This window comes from Spermophilus citellus (genome assembly GCF_964194105.1).
Source record: "Spermophilus citellus genome assembly, chromosome: 3".
Classification (NCBI taxonomy): domain Eukaryota; kingdom Metazoa; phylum Chordata; class Mammalia; order Rodentia; family Sciuridae; genus Spermophilus; species Spermophilus citellus.
Window position 1 is genome coordinate 34929275 of NC_138184.1, and position 15983 is coordinate 34945257.

Genomic DNA, 15983 nt, shown 5'->3' on the forward strand with positions numbered 1-15983 from the left:
CTCAACATGGTTGCATTTGGGATTAAGTTTCCAAAATATGCTTTCTGGAGACACATTCAAACCAGAGCAAACATATTTTGTGGTATTGTGAGGATTAGAGATGAAACGTGCTTGCAAAATGTCACAATCCCTAATTGTAGGTCTTTAAATATACCTTTAAATGGTAGCTAGTACTAACAGAAGCATAACTACTTTTTGTATAGTTAGTGAACAATATATGACAGCCTAACTGTAAGTCTCTGGGAAATTTAGAACAAAAGAGATTTAGGACCCAAACCAGCAATGGGCCATCCAATAAACTTAGTTAATTATTGATGACAAAGGGCTTTACTAATTATCTTGTTAGAGATGGACATGATGTGAGGTCCAGATCCTCTGGTATGCATATTTGTTTCCTTCCGTAACTGGATTCAGCTCTTCTCAACTAAAACTTTTATTATCTTTATTTAACTAAAAAAGAAGAGAACCCTGTTAACAATGACAATAATAAGCATGCTATGTGGCAAGCACATTCATGATAGATAGTCACTTAATTCTTCAATGATGCTGTGTGAAAGTTTCCTTGATCATCTCCAAGTAACTTGAGAGTGCCCTATGGGGAGGACTCAAGAGTGCGGGAGCTGTAGTGTTGCACTTGAGCAGGGAAAACACATGTAGATACCTGGCTAAGTGTACCCTTCCTTCACAGACACAGAGTTGGAGTTTATGCCTACAGTACAGACAGAAAAAAAAAAAAATTGTAGGAGTCGTGAAGACCCACAAGTTCCTTGAAAGGGAAGGGGAAGGGGCTCCACTTTCCGCCTTCCTGTAAAACATGTGGTCAGAACCAGGGGAGGTAGTGACCCCCACCCCACTTCCGAATGTCAGGGGAGCTTCCGACCCGAAAAACTAGTTAGACTCTAGGCCTCGGTCCATTAAGTTTTTACAAAGAGGGGCGGGGCCTGGGGGGAGCGGTGTGCGTGTGTGTGTGTGTGAGGGGGGGCTGGGGGGGTGCGGATCCCTGCGAGCCTCCGATTGGCTAAGACAAATGTCCATCTGTCTCACCCCCGCCCCACCTCCGGGTGGCCTCCCGGCGGGGCCCGCGGGCGCGCAGAGCAGGCTGGCGGTGCCAAACTGGCAGGGGGCGTGCCGCGGGGGCGTGCCGGGGCGTCCCGGGCGCCGATGGCGTCACGGCCTCCGGCCCCGCCCCCAGCCCTACGCGCTACCTCCTCCTCCTCGCTCCGTCCTGCGCTCGCTCAGTTCTAGCTCCACGTTCCGCGCCGTGGCCTCACTCCCCTGCACTAGCCGCCCCGCGGCCGCCGCGCGGATACACGCGGCTTGCGGCTTACTAGCCCAGCGCCCGGCTCTCCCGGAGCGCGCCTCGCGCACGGACGCACGTTCGTTCCCTCTCGCGCGCCGGGGATTCGGCAGCGGCTGCGGCTGGCGGAGCGCGCGGGGCAGCACTGTAGCGGCCGCCGCGGGCTGGCGGGCCGGCCATGGAGGCGGATGGGGCCGGCGAACAGATGAGACCGCTACTCACCCGGGTAACCAGCAGGGTGAGGGCGCCGCGGGCGGCGGGGCTCCCCGGCCGGGGGCAGGGTGCTGAGCGAGGCAGACAAAGGCGGGGGTGCGGCAGGCGTCGCGGTACGGCCACTTGGTCCCGGGCCCCCTCCGACTCCCGGCGGCTGGCGCGCCTCGCCATCCCCTTTGTGTGGCCGCCCGGGGCGCGGGTGCGAGGGGGCGGGCGGCGGCGCCTGGGAGGCCCAGTCGGGACGACGGCTGCGCGCCACCGGCATCCTCGCTAAAGGCATCCTCCGCCCGGTTCCAGCGAGACCCAGCCACCCGCGGGGCCCGCAGTGACCGCGACCACTCCATCCTTTCTCTCCGCACGCTCATCTCCCCTATTTTCCGGTGTTCTCTCTAGCTGGGGTCGCGGTTCAGGTTGCTTTGGCGCTGGAGTTCACATTAGCCCCTGGAAAACCCATCTTTTCCTAAGGAGGACCCCGACTTCACCTGTCTCTTGTCCCAGGCAGTGGGAAGAACTGGTGTGAATCTTTCCTCCTTTTTCTGAGCTTCCCCACCCGGTCCATGGTGTGCTTTGTTCGGTGAGTTTTCTGGCCGCGTGGACAAGTCGTCTTCCTTCGCGGCCAAGGCTTCTTTTCCCTGTTGACTGCCAGGTCTGCCTCCTCCTCTTCTGGCAAGAATTGGAGGAGTATCCTCCTGTCGCAGGCCAAGTAGAAAGAGAAGGGTGACAGTGTTCCGAGCCCCCCTTGTGCTGCTCCGCTTCATGAGCCTGGGAAAATCGCGTGTCCCAGTGAGGCTGGCTTTGAATTTAGGGTTAGAGGGGAGTGGGGGCGAATTTCCAAAAGGTTATACCTCTCATTGGGATGATGGACGAGTAGCCCATCCTCAAGAAACAGACTCACTTCCTGCTTTTAAGTGGAGCACATGTGCCCCCACGGTTGTGATTCTCTTCTCTTCCTAGTTAGTGACTCAAAGGACATGTTAGAAATTTTCCTGCTTCCAATTACTTTGACCAGCCAAGGAGAGAAAGTTGCAGGAAAAATTTTCCAGTCTTTCACAACTAACAGGAAAATCACTTTTCACGTGTTTTTATTTGAGTTTTCCTTAAACCTGCCTCCTCCCTCCTTTAATTTTAAGATTATTGTCAAGGCCTGGGGAAGGAGTCATTCGTTATTTCAGAATGTTCATATTTCCTAAATGTAGCGGAAAACTGTTTCCAGACAGGGAAGACATATAGCAGTGGTTGTTGGGAAGATCCTTCCCGTTGTTAGTAATGGAAAAGTGGAAGCTCCTATGGAATTTTCTGTAATTCTTTCTGTAGTCTTTGAATAAACTGTTGTATAGCACCTTTTCTAAAGGTGTGTATCAAATACACTGTTGCATGTTCTTAGCTTTATTATTTGCATCTGAGTTTTTATAAAGCTGGACAGAAATTCATGTGTTCTCACATATTACTTGCTTAGCAGAAGCAGCATGTAAGACCATTGCCCTCCAAATCATTCATTCATTCAATGTAAACCAGTTATTTAGGACCTATTCTGTAGTGTCCAACAAAACAGAACCAGCTTCTTCTCTCTCACAGAAGTTATATTCAAGGGAGGTGTGTGTGTGTGTGTGTGTGTGTGTGTGTGTGTGTATGTATGTGTGGTTTGTGTATGCTGCAAATGGCAAAGGAATTCTCAATAGCTGTTGATGTCGTGGCAGGGAGGAGAGTTGGAAGATGTACCTCTTAAATCTTGTGGAAAGTAAGACTTGGCTATAGTGATCTATACAAATCAATAATGGAACTCAAATATAGCAAGCTATCAGCCTAAAAATGGAACAGAGGAACAAGAAATAGTATGATTTGAAAACTGGAGAGGAATATTGGTATGCTGGCACACAATCAGTAATCCAAGCAACTAGAAAGGCTGAGGCAGGAGGATCCCAAGTTCAAGGATATCCTTGGCAACTTAGCAAGATCCTGGCTCCTTATGAAAAAGGACTGGTTAAGTAGCTCAATGGTAAAGTGCTCCTGGTTTCTATCCCCAGTACCAACAAACAAACAAAACAAAAACACAACTTTAATCTTTCCTTACTCATTTTTTCCTGGTAAATGAAAGTCATCAGAGCGAGATTATGATATTTGTCAGTCATAACTTAACTCATAGTCTGCTTAGCATAGCTAAAAAATAGGAATAAATTTATATTAATAAAAAGTCATCTTTGTAATTATGCAAAGAATTTGAATAGATTGATGGCAGTTTATATTACTCAAAGTGGAGCCCATCTGTTCCATAATTTAGGTTCTAAGGTTTCTTCTGCATTCTTTGGTTTCACTCATGGCAATGGGGAAGAAAGTCATTTATCTTACGAACATGCAAGTTTTGTTTGCTTTGGTAGAAAACTCATCATTGTAGCTGTCACAATTGATCAAAATTGACAGTCTTATTTTCTAGTACAGGTTAAATTCTGTTATAATAGATAACTATTTAAAAGATTGCTAAATTTTAGCAAATAATCTTTCTTTTAAGGTGTACATGATTTAATATAATTCTGTTACCACTGAAATTTTGGGACTGTACCATGGAATTTGTTGTTATTTCTTTCATTTTGTGGATATTAAGTATCTCATGGGTGCCAGATGCTAGGGAAATAAACAAGATAGGCAGGGTCCTGCCTTCAATGAATTTATTTTGGCATTTGGAGTGAACACAGTGATAGCATTTACATGTCATTTATAAGTACCAGTTAAAACATTTCTTGAGTTTATTAGAAATACTTAAAGTCGTTAGAATAGATGAAAGATATTAACTCAGTTTGGATTTATTGGTGATGGCTAAAATGAAAGGTTTATGTGTACCTGCAAGTAAGCATTTTCTTTGGGGAACTGGTTGATAGCTCTAGAGACATGGCACCCCAGGCATTACCATTATCATTATTACCTTTTTTGCATTATTCTTGGTATCTTTGGGCCACAGTTCATGGAGTTGTAGGAAAGGGAGAGACAACAAATCTGTCTCTCTCCAAATGAAACTGTAGAACAGTTAAGTTGGATTGAAGAATTGTTTTGTCAGGTAATTGGAACTGGGAGTTAAGACAGGTTTTCTTTCAAGAGAGCTTAGGGTATATTTTAGTTTTGTTACACTAAACTCCTGTTAGTTGAGTAGGTTAAAATTGAAAGCCAAAATAACCTGGCACTGGAGGAAACTGGTATATTATTTTAGTGGTATGTGGTGTGCTAACCAATATATTCTAAAACCTTGGTAGTTATACTTGTCAACATCCGGTAAAGGGTTGTTTTTCTTCCTCTTTCCCTCCCCTTTCTTATTGTGTCTTACCACAAATATCTTAAAGTAGATCAGATCTGCAGCTGACAAAATGGGTCATTTTTATAAAGGAGCATTCAGGTGTTTCATGAGGTGAATGTTACAGGTTAGTCATGGATCAATGTCATTTTGATTATGATTTTTTTTTTTTGGTTTTGGGGATTGAACCCAGAGATGCTTAACCACTGAACCACATCCCCAGTCCTTTATACATTTTATTTTGAGCCAGAGGCTAGCTAAGTTGCTTAGGGCCTCCATGAGTTGCTGAGGCTGGCTTTGAACTTGGGATCCAGCTGCCTCAGCCTTCCAAGCCACTGGGATTACAGGCATGCGCCACCATGCCAAGCATCATTTTGACTTATATTGTAGTTTCCTCTTGGTGATTATAGTTGCTTCAGCAGTTTCTATTTTTTTTGTTCATGCACTATTTTCAGTTTTGCGATGAGCATGTATGATAATAAAGTCATTCCAACGTTCTAGTTTACATGGAGATTTGCCTCCTTTTTTTTTTTTTGCACATTTTGTGAGTTTTTACAATTTGAGAACATTGAGGATTACTTGTAATTATGCATGTGGTAAACCACCAAGGAGCCTATGGTTGACATTGTGTTACAGGTCTAGTAGTGTTGCCTTTAACATTCTTCTGGAAGGCAGAGGGCTAGCTGACCAGGATAGAGCCATGTTGACCGAATTAATGATTGTTTTCTTCCATGGACTACATATCTTCAAATGACTGCTATGAAAGTGGCCAAGTACTTCCTTCAGTACTTGAGAGTAGGAAAATGATGTGGTTATGATACAGATTTGTGTGTTTTTTTTTTTTTTTTTTTTTTTTTTTTTGTATTGGGGATTGAACCCATAGGTGCTCTACCACTGAGCCACATACCCAGCCTTTTTTTGTTGTTGTTGTTGTTAACCTTTTATTTTGTGGCAGAGTTTGGCTAAATTGCTTAGACTGGACTTGAACTTGTAATCCTCCTGCCTCAAACTCCCAAATTGCTGGGATTACAGGCGTGTGTTACCATGTTCGGCAAGATTTGTATTCTATCATGCATATTTTAAATTTAATTTTGAGACAAGGTCTCACTGAATTACCCAGTCTGGCCTAGAACTTGAGATGCTCCTGCTTGAGTTTTTACAATTTGAGAACATTGTAAAATCAGTGAGACCCTGTCTCAACCCACCCTATTTGCTATGAGTGGGTGGAGCTTGGTTAGGTGGAGGGAGAAAGTTGTGTCAGGAAGTGCAGAAAAGGAGAGGTGAATTGGAGAGTATGAATTTTATGGATGCCTTCTTTAGGCACTGCAAGGTAGCATGAAGCTTGCTGAGAGGAGCCTGGGTTGAATTTCAGCTCTCACTGGCCTTCCTCTTGTACTACTGTCAAGACCAGATGTGAGTTGTAATCATGCCTGGGATTTCTTTGATTTACATTTGAAACTCCCAGTTTTTTTTTTTTTTTTTCCTTATTGCGTCTGGGCATTCATATTGCCACCTTCAATTCAATTTTGTTGTTCTGTGCTGGGGATTGAAAATTTTTAATTTTATTTTACAGTGCTGGGGATTGAACTGAGATCCTTGCACATGCTAGGCAAGCATTGAGTTACATCTCCAGCCCTTTTTGTTTTATTTTGAGACAGGGTCTTGCTAAGTTGCTAAGGCTAGCCTTGAACTTGTGACCTCCTGCCATATCCTCCCTAGTAACAGGATTAAGTAGTACACCAACATGCAGGGCTGCCACATTAAAATTTGTAGCAGTATTTTTTAGAGGGTAGGTGGTTACTGAGGCTCTAACCCAGGAGCCCTTCCCCGCTGAGCTACATACCCCAATCCTTTTTATTTTGAGAAGGGTCTCCCTAAGTTGCTGAAGTTGGCCTTGAACTTGCAGTCCTCCTGTCTTAGCCTCCCAAGTCTCTGGGATCACAGGTGTGCACAAGATTATTTTTGTAGTAGCTGCTGTTGTTGAATATGAAATATATTGTGCTCCAAAAAATATTTTTGAAGTTGGGCATGGTGGTGAGAATGGTGCCCAGCTACTAGGCAAGCTGAGGCAGGAGGACTGCTTGAGCTCAGGCATTCAGGGCCAGCCTGTGCAACATGGTGAGGTCCTGAGTCAAAAAAAAAAAAAAAAAAAAAAGGAAAAAAAATCCTTATTTTCATATTGTCTAGAATGAATTAACAGTCAATTTTCTTCAGCCTGTAAAAATCTTAATTTATTTGAAATATGAGGTATCGCGTAAAATTTAGACTACAATCCCTTGTAACAGTTCTTATAGATTTTTTTTGCTTGATGATTGTTAAATATGATCATTGTGAGTATGCTTTGCTTTGTACCACAGTAAATCTTATAATGAATTCTGTTTTTTTCATTAACTTTGCATAAGAAGTGCTCTGGGTTGTATCCTTGTATTTGGAGTATTAATGGTGCCATAGATAATATGGCACTGTCTAGTTAAAATTCCTTTTAAAAAATAGATGACCTTGAATTCTGTGGATGGGCCTCAAGGGTCCATGAATCCCCAGAAACTGAAAAATGTTCTGTTTGTGTGCATTCTTTCTGCAAGAGGGCCAAATAGATTTACATTCAGTTTTGAAGAGGTTTATAATCCAAAAAAACAGCTAAAGAATGTAATTTTCGTTTTTTCTACTGTGGATTTTATCCCAGGGGCACTTAACCACATCCCCACCCCTTTTTATATATTAGTTAGAGACAGGGTCTTGCTAAGTTGCTGAGGGCCTTACTGAGTTTCTGAGGGTGGCTTTGAACTTGCAATACTCCTGCCTCAGCATCCCAAGCTGCTGGGATTACAGGCGTGTGCCACTGCACCCAGCTACTTTATATTTTTTAATTTGAGACATGGTCTCATTAAGTTGCTTAGGGTCATGCTGAATTGCTGAGAATTGCCTTCAACTTGTGATTCTCCTGCCTCAGCCCCTTGAGTTGCTGGGATTATAGGCATGCCACCACCTGACTTAAAGAATGTATTCTAAAGACTAACTCAGTTTGGCTTCATGTCTTTTTAAAAGTTCATAGTTTTATATTTTACTGAAATAGTTGTCACTAGTGATTCATTGACCTCACATTTCATTAGTTTGTTTCACAGAATACTAACTAGATCTATAGGTGATTCTGCTAAAAATCTGTTTTGTAGCCAAATAAATGTGGGGTATGTCACAATGCATAATAGTATATTAAAGGCTCCAAGAAATCCTATAATGAACAAAACATATTGATTAACTTTTTTTTCTTTTTTTATTATTGGTTGTTCAAAATATTACATAGTTCTTGACATATCATATTTCATACATTTGATTCAAGTGGGTTATGAACTCCCATTTTTACCCTGTATACAGATTGCAGAATCACATCGGTTACACATCCACGTTTTTACATAGTGCCATACTAGTGACTATTGTATTCTGCTACCTCTCCTATCCTCTACTATCCCCCCTCCCCTCCCCTCCCCTCCCATCTTCTCTCTCTACCCCCCATATTGATTAACTTTGAAAAGAGAATGCAGCCATGTAAGTTAGTATTTCTGGGTGGTTCTTAAAAAATATGTAAAAACAGTAGTCATTAATATGTTGTATTGTCAGGGGTCTAAGAAAGCAACTCCTGTGTTACTGACTAAATCTATTTGAAGATTCAGTTTTTTCTCTATAATTAGAACTCATTTTGTTACAGTATAAATTTGAAAAATTTATCACTTAAGGTGCTTTGGGAGCAACCTGATAGAGCACTGGTTGAATGAGTATGGTCTATTCACATTGTGTGATACTATAGCTTGTGAAGAATGAGGATGTACTGTTATGGAGGATGCTGAACTGATAACAACAACAACAAAAAGCAAGATGTGAGTTTGGATTATACACTTCTTTTCTCTAATGGGAACGTAAGTGTGTATTTGTATTTTTTAGTATTTGTGTCAATACACTAGGGAGATGAGCCATGAAAATGTTAGCTATTAAGTAAAATAGGATAATTTCTTACATTGTTTTATGCTGTGGGTTGGCATACCAACTACTCCACAAAAAGATATACGGATGACTGTTAATATGTTCTAATGTATATTATCTACCTAATTTTTCATGTTATCCAAGTTATCCCATAAGTACTAAGGTCGTTAATACATACCTGTTAGTAAAATCACATGCTATTTGTCTAACTAAATTATATAGTGAATGCACGAGTCCCTTGGAAATGTTGAGTTTGTATGTTACTGATGTCCTGATCCTCCTCACTTTCAACACTTTCCTATCCAGGGGTTTGTTTAGATTAGTGACATATAAAGGGAAGGCAGGGTGTGGGAAGAGACTGGGGTGGTGTTGTTACAAATGTGGTCCCTCAGTATAAGGAAATAGCTGCTTGGTTATTCTCAGACTTTTTTCAACCTAGAGTTTTCCTTTGTAGTCTTTGTACTTCTTTTTGATCATGAATGTACCCATATTATTACATTGGCTGAAATTACTATGGCCCATTTTTACGGGGCACCATTCACGTGGTTGTCCTGTTTTTGCTCCAAGGGTACCCCTGGAGTTGAGTTCATGGGAATGGTTGTAGCCCTGAGTAGTACTGTGGGAAGACATCATTGAAATCATACATTCTTTATAATGTTATGTAGGCACCATGTGTAATGTCCATCACTTCAAAGATGTTAGAAATAAGCCCTAGATATAGTTTCTATTTAGCCAATTTTTAGAAGCCAATATTTTCGGGAAATATTAGATGATTTCCCCCCACTTCTTGAAATATTTTTGTGTTTAAGTTTGAATATAAACCTCAGTTAAATTCAATTTATAGCCTCTTGGGGAAACTTTTTTTTTTTTTTTTTGAGATCAGGTCTTGCTATCTTACTCAGATTGGTCTAGAACTACTGATTCTCCTGCCTCAGACTCCTGAATAGTTGGGATTATGATTGTGGTTCACTGTGTCCTGCATTTACAGCTTCTTTGATGAAATAGTTAACCCTACCACACTCCTCTTCTCATTCCATACTGGGCAGGAGGAATGTCATATTTCTCATATTGATGCAGAACTTAATCTAGGATTTATGGTTTTGTTCTTTGCTGCAGTGTAAGACAGTGGAGAACAGGTAACTAACTTTTTAGAGAAAGCCAGCTCTGAGCCATGCATTTTATTAGGTATCTCAGTTAGACAATTATCATCCCTATGTTACAAATGTGAATGCACCAACAGAGGCATTTTCTGAAAATTTCCAGGCCTTGAACCTTACGGTCAGTGCCAAACCACTGTTGTCCCCTGGCCTTCCATTTCTCCTTAGTGTAGACTAATCGAAGATCCATATTTGTCAGTATCAAATATTTAACCATATTAGATAATTTTACTAGTATGATACTAGAAAGCTCTGTTTGCCTCAGTTAATTCAAAGCTTACTATAGGTGTTTCTCTCTCTATTTAAAAGTGTTTATTACTGTAAATTTTGTGAATTAAGTTGCTAATATTACATTTAATAGCTGAGTGAAAATTTCCTGTCTTGCCTCCAGATTCCCTCAGGACTGGTGATAAAACTTTTTTGGGTCATTGCTTAATTCTCAGGAAAAAATAATACTTGTTCAGTGAATGAATGTTAGGATGGTATCATAGACTCATTAATTGTTTAATCAACTAAAAATAAGTTAAAGGTTTAATTTTAATTTTAATCATTGAGAAAAACATCTTACTTGATAGAACTGCTTGTAGAAGAAAATCTTCATTGCCTTCATTCCATTGAGCTGGGAGTATTGAGTAAATAGTGAATTTGCAATTTGGATCGATTCCAAATAAGTTTTCTTTTATTTATTTTTTTGGTGCTGTGCTGAGGGTTGAACCCAGAGCCTCAAACATGTTGAGCAAGCATTATACCAGTGAGCTGTATCCCTAGTCCCCAGTGTAAGAGTGTTTAACTTTTTTTGGGGGGGGAGGGAGGCGTACTCAGAATTGAACCCAGGGGCACTTTACCATTGAGATATATCCCAGCCCTTTTCTATATTTTATTTTGAGACAAGGTCTCATTAAGTTGCTTAGGGCTGAAACTGGCCTCAAACTTGTGATCCTTCTGCCTTAGTCTCCCATGACCTTGGGATTATGCTCCAGCTAATATATACATAAATTTTTTAAACCAAGATTTTAGGCAAGTGATTGTTGAGTACCAGTAAAATGAAAATTTTATGAAATATATTTTTAAGTTTTTAGATACATTTAATTAGGTTGTTGAAAAACTGTTTCTGTATAAATCCTTATATAATTTTTGCTTTATATGAAGCAGTGACTTCTTATTTTTTTTTTAATTATACATGGCAGTAGAATACATTTAACAATGCCTTTTTAAAATTTATTTATTTATTTATTTATGGTGCTGAGGATGGAACTTAGTGTCCCATATGTGCTAGACAAGCACCCTATCACTGAGCCACAACCCTAGCCCTAGCAGTGACTTTTAATGTACATAATTATAATGACAAAAAGAGGGATTTGAAGTCCCAGATCAGTTATCAGCTACTATATTGAAATTGTGCTATAGTATTATTTAGAATTATTATATAATGGAACTTTCTTTTTTCTCATGCGTTTAAGTCATGTGATTTTAGGTTTGTGGGCCCTTATTCTTTTTGGAGTCTGCTCCCTAATTTCCCTGTCCATGTGTGTTTGTACAGGTGCTAGAACTAGCCAAATGCACTGACTAGTAGGCTCTGTTCAATAATATTGAGTACTTATTTTTGTGCTGTGGATAATAGTTCCCAAATGACCTTATAACTTGTCCACAAGGAGCTTCCTTATCCATTTTTACACTGCCATTAGCAGCGTCCTCAGGATAAATTTCTGTTATGAGTTTTTGTTTCCTGGCAAATTGGTCTTCCTTTTGTTAGCAAAGCAATAATGGATTCATTCAAACTAAAAATTGGCCTTCATTTGGTCTTTCATTTTATTTTGTTAAGTCATTTTTGGTTAGTAATGGGAGCGTCAATAACCACACAAATCCAGACCCTTATTTTCAAAGCAGGGTAAAATCTGGAGGTAGCACAGCTTAGGTGTACAAAGCCCATGTTGGGTTTCAGAGACACCTGAGTTCCTTACCTCCACTCTGCCACCAGGTGGCCTTGCGCTGCTGACATCTTTAACCTCACTTTTCACATCTGTACAATGAGAATTATTTTACTTAATCTCTTTAGATTTTTTCCAGTGATCAGGGAAAATAATGTGTATCAAATGCTGTATGTCTCTCTTGGAACTTGATATTAATAATCATCCTGTGCTCTTACATTCTAAAGGACATTAAGCAACATTCTAAAGAAATTAGTGTACAGATTGATTGAGGAAATACAGAATAGAAAGTCCTGACTATTTTTAAACCTTGGTGTTGGAATATTCTTTGGAAAGCTGTGTGAGCATGAATTAGAAATAGGTTTATTGCTTTAAGCATTTCTTTCTTTTTTCTTTTCTTTCTTTTTTTTTTTTTTTTTTTGTGGTACTAGGAATTGAACCTAGGGCTTTGCTCATACTAGGCAAAGTATTCTACCACTGAACTTACTCTGCCTTTAAGCATCAGATGTTAAAGAATATTATTACAATTTGATAAATAGTTTAGAAGCCTAAAACATAATATAGTTATTTTCCTTTAAAATATTTAAAATGTGATGTCTTTCCTTTTGAAAATACAACATACTATAACTAGCTTTAGGCTGTTTTAAACAATTTATCTGTTTTAACTATTTTTGTCTTCATTGAATGTATCTATTATAGATTTGTTATAGATAAGTCAAACCATATAGTTATTAAGCGAGGATGGGGGAAGGGTTATCTATTAGCTCCCCTACATACCCTGTGGACACAATATTTACTTCCTCAGACTGCCTTCTGAGTGTAGGGTTTCTGATATCTGAGATTGCTAGAGAGCTTAATTCTGTTGATGAGATCTTACTGGACCTTTTTAAATACCTTTGAGCCTTCAAAACTAGTGTACAGGGTATTGCAGGACAGAAGAGCTTAGCAGAGTGCTTGGCAGAGTAGGCATAAGATAGTTCCTTGTTGTTCTGTTGAGGAATGATCATGATAAATTATACTTTGGAAAAGGTTCATAGTTTCATCTTATTTGTGAGTTGCATATTTTACATCATTGGTTTAATTTTTTTTTATATACTGGAGATTAAATCTAGGTGCACTTAACACTGAGTCACATCCCCAGCCTTTTAAAATTTTTTTATTTTTTTGGTTTTGTTTTGAGAAAGGGTCTAAATTGCTTAGGGCCTTACTAAGTTGATGAGGCTGGCCTTGAACTTGGGATCCTCTTGACAGCCTGCTGAGTCTCTGGGATTATAGGTGTGCACCACCATTCCTGGTCATTGGTTCAATTTTTATATGTTAACTTGTTTCACTACCATCTGCTAATGGCACTGACTTAGCAATAAATTGCTTTAAAAGCTTATGTAATGAATATTGGATGTATTAGCCTTAAGGGATTATTTTATATGCTAGTGCTTTTCTATTATGATGGTGAACTTCAAATAGGAGTTATTTGAGATTGTATTTTGTTGGCGGTGAGTTTCAGGTGATTAGAGATGGCTGCTTCTCTCCACATCTACAGTAAATAGAATAATCTGAGTAGAGGAGTAAATTTGTTCATTGAGAAAATTTTTATAAAAAATAACAACATTTTCAGCTTTATGTATGTAGTCCTAGGAATTGAACCCAGGGCTACTTTGCTACTGAGTTACATCCCAGTCCTTTTTTGTTTTTTGAATTTATTTTTTTACTTGTAGATGGACACAATACCTTTATTTTATTTATTTATTTTTATGTGGTGCTGAGGATGGACCCCAGTACCTCACACATGGTAAGCATGCTACCACTGAGCCATAGCCACAGCCCATCCCCAGTCCTTTTTAGTTTTTAGTTTGAACTAGGGTCTTGCTAAATTGCTGAGGCCTCTAACTTGTGATCCTTCCGCCTTAGCCTCCCAAGTTGCTGGGATTACAGGTATGTGCCATTGCATCTGGTTCCTTTAAGAGGTTTTCAAGTGTAATTAGTATGTTTGAGCTTTTGATGACTGTGGGAGAAGTTTTCAATGGAACCTAGTATTAGGATGGTGTATGTATTTCTCACTTCCTCTGTTCACTCCTGATCATGGATGTCAACATCTGATTTTCAGTCTTTTGTAGATTTGCCAGTCTAAGGCCTGTTACTATCTTGAGTTATTTAAGAGTGCTTGTGAGTGATCTACCTTATTTACCATCACATCCTTTCAGTTTGTTGATTTTTCTCACCTCTTAGGACATTTTCATTCTGTACTGTCATGGTCTTATCTCCTGGGAGTGCCTCTCTATTCCTGTTCCTAAATTTAGATATCCAGGGTCTCACTACACTCTACTTTTCCCCTTCATCCCTCTTTCTCTACTATTACCATAATCCTGTTTCTTAGAACCTATTTAGGTAGGACTGCGCCCTTATTTTTCCTGTCTGCTGCCTCCACTTTCTTTCTTGTCTAGCTCAGAATCCATAGTCCTTATCTTCTGTCTTTCTTTTGTTATTTGAGGTCAGTAATTATTGTGCTTATCTGTATTCAACATTTTACTAAGTCCCTAATCCTTAATAATTAGGTTTGTGAGGGAGGATTGCTCAAAACAGCTGAAAAAATTAAGTCATACATAGTGTCATAGATTGACTCTGTAAATTCATGTTTTTATCTGGCCACAACGCAAACATGGTTGCTCCTGTGTTTTTCTAAACTCCTGTTTTCTACATTAAATGTTTCTGCTCTCTTCAGGCTGCTTCCCTTTACTCCTCAATCCTGGTAAATATTTCACCTACTTCAGTATTTTGCCTGCTTTAGAATCAGGAGAAACTCAGAAAGGTTCTCCACCACTGTCCTGGATACCTCAGCCTATCTTCAACAGAATCTTTCCTTCCTTTTGCATTTCCTTCCTTGGTGAATAAAACCACCGCTCACTTGGTTGCTCAGTGGTTGAAATGTGAGCAGCATCCTTGATTTTTTTTTTCTCCCTTCATCCAAACTCCAAATTCAGTATATTCAGCATCCTAACCATGTTGAGTCAGTCTGCCTCTCTTCACGTCTTTTGACCATATAGGTTAGGCCTAATTTTCTTGCTCTTTTTCCTGAAATACTGCAGTAACTTTCTCCTTGGCCTCCAGCTTACATAATTGCAGAAACACAGTGCTACCTGTCATTCCCCTGTCTGCAGTCCATTGTTCTCGGGATGAGCCTGCACTGTCTCCTTTCTCCACCTCTTTCTGTTGTACTGCTTTTCCCTCCTGTTCTACATTGCAATTATACCCAACTTATTTTACTAGTTATTTGAACATACTGGACTTTTTCTCATTTCTGGAATACTGTGTCCTTGTCACTTGATAAATATTGTTGGATGACTGAGTAAATGAGAGAATAAATGTAAGTGTCTTGTAGAAGGCTAGTTTAAAAAAAAATCTCTGAAATATATCTCAACACACAAATATGCAAATGATTCAAGTAGTAATAAATTGCACTTAAATGTTTTGTCTAATTGAAGAATTGGCTGATAATGAAAAAACAACATGGATATTTAAAATAATGCATATTATAATTTTAGTAACACAGTTGTATAAATTAACTAGGAAAACATTTGTATTGAATAAGCCTGTGACTTTGGCGCTAACTGGGTACTGTGGCATTCACCTTGTAATCACCTGGTGTGTGTGTGGGGCTGGGGAGTCGGGGGGGGGGGGTAGGATTGGTGCTAAATCTTCATATTCAGGTTTTGATTATATTTCACAGCTGTATATTCTTCTTCTTCTCTCCATGTTGCTGGGAGTTACACATGAAAGGCAAGTGACAATAGTGTCCTGTGATTGGATTGGTGTTTATTTTTTGTTTGTTTTGTTTTTCCTTTCTTGATACTGAAGATTTGAAGACACAGTTCTTCAAATTAGGGCAAATAAAAGTTATACTTGGCTAGGTATGGTGATGTGTGCCTCTAATTCCATCAACCTGGAAGGCCGAGGCAGGAAGATCCCAAGTTTGAGGCTAGCCTCAGCAACTTTGCAAGACGCTTAGTAATTCAGTAGTACCTGATCCCAAATAAAGGAAGGAAGGAATGAAGGAAGGAAGACTGGAACTGTAGCTCAGTTGTAAAGCACCTAGGTTGAGTTCCCAGTAAATGCGACGCCCCCTAACCCCCAAAGAA

General features: G+C 39.9%; 1 protein-coding gene across 13 annotated transcripts in view; it reads left to right on the forward strand.

Annotated features, from left to right (window-relative positions):
* Window positions 1-918: 918 nt before the first annotated feature.
* The window catches only part of SLC4A7 (solute carrier family 4 member 7), a 112372-nt gene continuing 97307 nt past the window's right edge, over window positions 919-15983 (forward strand). For 3 of the 13 annotated variants that reach the window (XM_081283590.1, XM_081283588.1, XM_081283592.1), the window contains exon 1: window positions 929-1523. In XM_081283590.1, the coding sequence (XP_081139716.1) occupies window positions 1476-1523 (48 nt within the window). In that variant the 5' untranslated portion in view covers window positions 929-1475. Of the gene's footprint in view, window positions 1536-15983 lie in introns of all 13 variants that reach the window. The other 10 variants (XM_081283589.1, XM_081283602.1, XM_081283600.1 and 7 more) reach the window with 8 other exon arrangements.